The 6,470-nt window shown below is 39.2% G+C and overlaps 1 protein-coding gene across 1 annotated transcript; it reads left to right on the top strand.

Moving 5' to 3' along the window:
* The first annotated feature begins 699 nt into the window (after nucleotides 1-699).
* LOC135654369 (equilibrative nucleotide transporter 1-like) lies at nucleotides 700-6,197 on the top strand. Its single transcript, XM_065175602.1, has 2 exons — nucleotides 700-1,275; nucleotides 5,250-6,197. Exons 1-2 carry the CDS (start codon nucleotides 738-740, stop codon nucleotides 5,978-5,980), a joined length of 1,269 nt encoding a protein of 422 aa, XP_065031674.1. The 5' UTR covers nucleotides 700-737; the 3' UTR covers nucleotides 5,981-6,197.
* The last annotated feature ends 273 nt before the right edge of the window (nucleotides 6,198-6,470 follow it).

The raw sequence follows: 6,470 nt of genomic DNA, 5'->3' as shown, positions 1-6,470 counted from the left end.
TTTTTGTTGTTGTCATTTTTCTTCTTTTCTGTCCCATGCTCATAAATTCCACATAAAAAAAACCATGATTAGCAGCAACATATTTTGTATGGATGCAGAACGCAAGTGTCCGAATGGCCGGTACTCGGACACGTCAACAAACCTCCTCCAGCGGATAGCAGCCGGGCCCATTCTCACGTCACCCGGTAATTCCTCCTGACGAAGCTGATCCGTGGAGCCCGCAGGGGAGGAGGATCGGGAAGGAGCCACGTCGGATGAAAAGTTGTTCGGGGCAGCAACTTTTGGTGCGTGTTAAAGGGGTAGTTGAACTACTGCGATTCTTCTCCTTCCTTGGAAGCAAGGCTGTGTCCGAGTCAGATTCCATGACGAGGCGAATGATCCTCTGCAACTGGCACTACATATCGGAGTCTTGCAATTCGTACGTGTCGTTCCCCGTTGTCCTCACCTTTCATATCTCCACCGTCCGCGCTACCAATGAGCCTGTCTAACTTAAGATCTGAACCCTCGCTCATGTGGGCTCCATCCGTCATCTCGATGATGGACGGTTGAGATGGGAGATGATGTGGAAGGGACACGGTGGCGACGCAGAATTTTGGAGGGGATCCTTGCCTCCCTACTCGGCTACCAACATCAAGTGCTACTTCCGAATCTCAAAGCGCTTGCACGCCCAGACCGTATATCATCTCCGGTCGTTGGTCAAACGCTCACAATAATTGGTCGGCAGACAGAGAGAGAGGATGGGAGGAAGCGGAGAGGACGAGAGGACGGGCCTCCTCGTGTCGGCGGCCGGCGATGAGGAGTCGCCTTCGAAGGCGGTGGTGGCTGCCCCGAAGGACGTGTTCCACGTAGCGTACGCGGTATACTTCACGCTGGGGGCGGGGTTCCTCCTGCCGTGGAACGCCTTCATCACCGCCGTCGACTACTTCAGCTACCTCTACCCGGATGCCCCCGTCGATCGTGTCTTCTCCGTCTCATACATGCTCACCTGCCTCCTCTTCCTCCTCGTCATCGTCGGATGGGCCCACTTGTCCAGCGCCCCCCTCCGCATCAATGCCGGCCTCGCCCTCTTTGTCGTCTCCCTCCTCATCGTCCCCGTCATGGACGCCGCCTACGTCAGGGGCGTACGGGGCCTCTACGCTTCCTACGACGTCACCGTCGGTGCCGTGGTCCTCTCCGGCATCGCCGACGCCCTCGTCCAGGGCGGTGTAATCGGATCTGCCGGAGAGCTTCCGGAGAGGTACATGCAGGCGGTGGTCGCCGGCACTGCTGCTTCCGGTATTGATTCTCTATCAGATCTACAGTTTTTTTTTCCTTCTTTTTCTTTAATTAAAGTCAAAAGATCAATCGGATCTGGATGATGGGATGGGGTGGGTTGAGGAATGAGAAAGTTCAGTGAGAATCACATGGATAATACCTTCGAAATCTCTTTTAATAGTCATGAGAGAGGGGAGAAAAGGGCACAAGGCATATCGTTTAAAAAGAAACTGCAAATCACAGGCCGATAGTACCTTTAAATGATAATTGTTTTTGGATGACAATGACAGTCAATTATTGAATAAAAACTTCATTATTGAATAAAAAACTTAATTGGCATAACAGTTTGCATCTTACGTTGCTCAATTAATAAAGTACATTCACAACAATGTGCAAAGCCTACGAGAACTTTGGAAAATTCTGACTATAACTAGTTGTTTTTAATTTTTTAGAGTGTTGCGTGTAGCACAACTTAAACTTGTTGACTCTGTGGTATAGAATACAAATAAGGGTTTAGCTTAATGATACTTCAATGCTGATATAGGTATTATGTTCCTATTGGCTAATATTTGTGGACTTTTGCTTCAATGGAATAATTTTGTGTGCATTTTACAATTGGAACAGTTATTGGAATTAATGCATATCTTGTGATAGTCCAGTGCAGAACTTTGTTTCTTTCTATTTCAAAGTCAAGACCAGCTGGATAAATAATGAAATTGATTGCTATCTAGGTACTAAGTGCTTACGCATTGACTTTATAACTGTTTATTGGACTTGGCAGTATTAAGGTGAATTCTAACTATATTGACTAGTGCCTTCAATTATAGTCTGCTATGTCAGTGTAAAAGCATGCATATTAGTAGCCTTCATGACTTTTGGATTTAGTATAGATTTGGTGACCCAACTATATTTTGGTCAATTTGTCAGTTCCTCTCCCATCATCTTATTACACAGAATTATCTGGAGAGTACTCTTCAACGACTAAAGATATTATATTTACCTTATTTTTTAATGCATTTTATCTGTCTACCAAGAACAACATTCAATTTTGTTGGAATTGATGACTTACTGTTTTCAATTTGCTTTCCAACATGGACTTTTACTTTCTGATTTTGTTCAATTGCTCTTCTTCTCTGTATCTTGGCTTCAAAGCATTAATTTTTCTGAAAGTAGAATCTTAATTGTGCAATTAATTTTTTTTTTGCACGGTGATAATTAGTCACATCTTTTTTCTTCATGGGCATCATCACATATTAATTGGTTTCCATCCTACAATCCCACCATAAAGTGAATTTAAACTCTACCTATGGGATATATTATGATCCACAGCCAAGTAAGATTGACCTCTCTCCTAAAACAGCTGGATGTTTTGTTTGGTTGAAGAGTTATTTATTCATTCCTTGTTCTTAGCACATTAGTCTAGGCTCAGAATTGATTAAATTTAATTCAAGACTAACTGAGTCAAGTGAACCAGGGATAGTTCAGTCTGAAGCAACTTGTATGAAGTACTCGCGGTAATTTTTAGTCCAATGGAGCTAATCCAACCCATAAGAAACTGGGTGTGGCATACTGTGTAGGTAAGCGTCAGATTGTTCAAACTGGATTGGTTCTGACAGACATGCTATTCCATCTTGCTTTTTCATGAAAGTACAGGTTAGTTTTATTTTATTTAAATTTTTATGTTTGGTGAAAATTTTAGATCAACCAGGTCAAGTCTAAGACTCTAGGTAGATAAAAGATTTTATCAAAATAATGTAGAGTTCCTTTCATACATTATGTTAGATGAAATTTTGAATCAAACTTTGTTGTGTACAGGTTGTCCAAAAATTTTAGGTTTTACTTTGGAGAAACCATGATGTTTAAGAATTAGGTTTGGTTCAGGTCTAAGTCTAGTTAAATGTGACCTTACAAGAATTTAAGCAGAATCCCTTGTTTTTCTGTCAACCCTTGTTTGAAGCTTGACTTGCACATAGCAATCTTCAAGACAAAACTAATATAATTACAAGCATGACAATTCATAGACTGTATATCACATTTAATGCCCAAAATATGTTGTTTCATACACTTGCTTTTCATGAGACTGGATATGTGATAATCGATAACAGTCTGTAAGGCCACAGAGATGGGCTTAGATTCAGATTTGACTGCTTTCTGCCCTTTTGGATCTAGAAAGCATGGCCTTCTGTAAGAAACACAGGAAGCAAGGAGAAAATATAGATGATTAAATAAGGAGGGAAAGGACAGTCTTTGCACTAATTATTAAATCTGAAGGGACAGCGACAAACTTAACAGACAAATAGACATTTGATAAGTTTTACACAGAGATAATAAGAAGAGGAATCATGAGATAGCACATAGCTGTTTGATTACCGAGATTTTCCACCAACCAAAAGTGATACAAGACTATCTGTCATACCAGCTGAGTACCTCAATAACAATACCTAACCTGACCTTCTAAATAAAGTATAGCTCTATGACACCCATTATATGATAACAAACCAACCAGGATACCCCTTGTAGATTGAGCAAGTCAGATCTAGGACTTTTTTCTAGTATAAATCATTAATTTATTGTTCACATACAAAGGCCTTTTTGAGCATCTGACTTATATTAGACCCAGGATAATATAAGACTGAATTTGATTCAATTTACAAGACTGAACTTGACTTCAATGAAGCCCTAAGTCCTGTACCTATTGGGTTTTACCTTACACTATTATCTATGTGAATAATTTACAATATAGCAAAAGTTTCTGAAAAGATCTAATTATCATGCCACACTTTCTTTTTATATTGCACCATTTTGTGCATGCTTCTCCCGCTTTTTTTTGTTTTCATATATCCATCTTTATTGATTTTCTTATTATCTCTCATAATATTCTTTATGCTTATAATTTTTTATTTGCACTTTAAATTTTTAATTTTTTTATGTTTTAGTCGAAGCAATGGCTCTTTCTCTCTCGCTCTATCTTATGTGTACATGGTACTTTTCATTTCACTTCTCAGTTTTGTGGATTTCTTTTTCTTATTGTTGTGTTTAATTTTCCTTCTACCTCTGATTTTCTTTCTCCTTAGCCGCCTTCCTTTTCATATACTTCTTAGTTGTGGGCACTTTAAACCTCAATAGTTGTCCCTGTAGCTAATGCATCCTTGATGTCTGAATTGTTCTTTAAATCCATAATTACTTAATTATCCTGAAGAGCTAATATTTGCTTTGGTTCAAACTTTCATCAGGGACGGGTATTGAATGAAGATGGTTAAAATATAGGTAACAGTTATTTTCAGGAATTTTCAATTGCAATCTTTAAATCATAGGATAGATCTAGAAATCTGAAAAAATTATAATTGGTTAGTAAAATTTCACCTTAAAGTTGAGTGACTCAAAATTCAAATAATCTTCCACCATCCACTAAAGGGATTTTGAAGGAAATTAATTCTTAAGCCCCCAAGTAAATTCGCTAAAAGCCTAAAACATTGCCAAAGTAAATTGGAAAAGGAAAAGCATGGGTTTGAAGAAGCATGGAGTATTAACTCGATGCCCTTCCAAAGTAAATTTGCTAAAACATTTGAATCCAGATTACCATGGAGGTTTCTCTCAATTCAGCTTAATCAAGCCAATTATGATGTCAGCTCAGATGCAAGCCATAACTAACCAGAACTGGATCTGTTCTTAGTAATGTCTTCAGAGACATAGAACTCTCAGACACTTCATAAACTTGAAGATAGCATTTTGGATGTTGGAGATGATGGTTTTTTTTTTTTTATGTGGTATTAAATCATATGGTGGAAAAAGATTAATATAGCAGGCCGCAAATGTTTGGGACCTCCTGTTGTTGACATAGTGTGGTGATTGTGGTGTTGTGTGGTGAATCTTAGTATTCCAAAGTTTACATGAATATGTAAGTTCATCAAACAGATTATCGTGTGGATTTTCCTTATCTTGGGACTTTTTGCATATGAAACCAACTTTTGATGCTATGAATCTGCTTTATACAGGGGTACTTGTGTCAGCTTTGAGAGTAATTACCAAAGCCATTTATCCACAAGATGATAGTGGGTTAAGAAAAAGTGCAAACCTTTACTTCATCGTCAGCATTGTGGTGATGGCCATCTGTATTGTTTGCTATAATATAGCAGACAGGCTTCCTGTTGTCCAATACTACAAAGATATCAAAGGACAGGCTATGAAAGAAGAGAGGAATGAGAAGGGTCCCAAGAGTGGATCCGCATGGAGGTCAACCTTGTGGCACATCGTGGGACGGATCAAATGGTCTGGTTTTGGGATCTCCCTCATCTACATTGTTACACTTTCCATATTCCCGGGATACATCACCGAGGATGTTCACTCTGATGTCCTCAAGGATTGGTATTCAATTATTCTCATTGCTGGATACAATGTATTTGATCTGGTCGGCAAGTCTCTGACCGCAGTCTATCTTCTTGAGAATACTAATGTTGCAGTTGCTTGCTGTGTCGGAAGGCTTCTCTTTTATCCGCTTTTCCTTGGTTGCTTGCATGGCCCCAAATTCTTCCGCACAGAAATCCCAGTCACAATTCTGACATGCCTTTTGGGACTAACAAATGGGTATCTTACTTCAGTGCTGATGATTCTTGCACCCAAATCTGTGCCGATACAGCACTCCGAGACTGCAGGGATCGTTATCGTTCTGTTCCTAGTGATTGGCCTGGCTACTGGTTCAATAGTTTCTTGGTTCTGGGTCGTTTAGGTGCAGTTGTACTCGAGTGAAAAAAATGCCTCATGTCTGGAGTTGTCATTACTCATTTAAGTATTCAGCTTTGTTGGTTTGTCAAAAATGTAAAAATCATGTTAATATTGGCACTTAATCTCCAGAATGTATTGTTGTTTTCATATGACAAAATAGCCATGGCAGCAAACATATTGGTGGCTTTTGGTAAGTAAGCACACAAGGTGGGTTTTGGTCTTGTGTATTGTATGTGAATTTGTGAAGCATCAAATGTTTTGGATGTGTTGGATATGGTTATGTTGGAAACCTACATAACAAATTTCCCTCTGGAATTTTTGCTGATGTTTTTCTTTTGGAATTTTTGGTAATTTTACAGAATATCTCAATCTTACTAGTAAATATATTTGTATTGTTTTTGTGCGTTTTGCTTCAAAACTGTAAGTGAAAATAGATTGTTCATCAGAATAAGTAAAGTTATCCCAAAATGACTTAGTTTTTACATGCCACAGAC

This window comes from Musa acuminata, unplaced genomic scaffold (assembly GCF_036884655.1).
Source record: "Musa acuminata AAA Group cultivar baxijiao unplaced genomic scaffold, Cavendish_Baxijiao_AAA HiC_scaffold_61, whole genome shotgun sequence".
NCBI lineage: Eukaryota > Viridiplantae > Streptophyta > Magnoliopsida > Zingiberales > Musaceae > Musa > Musa acuminata.
This window is presented reverse-complemented; position numbering and strand designations above follow the sequence as displayed.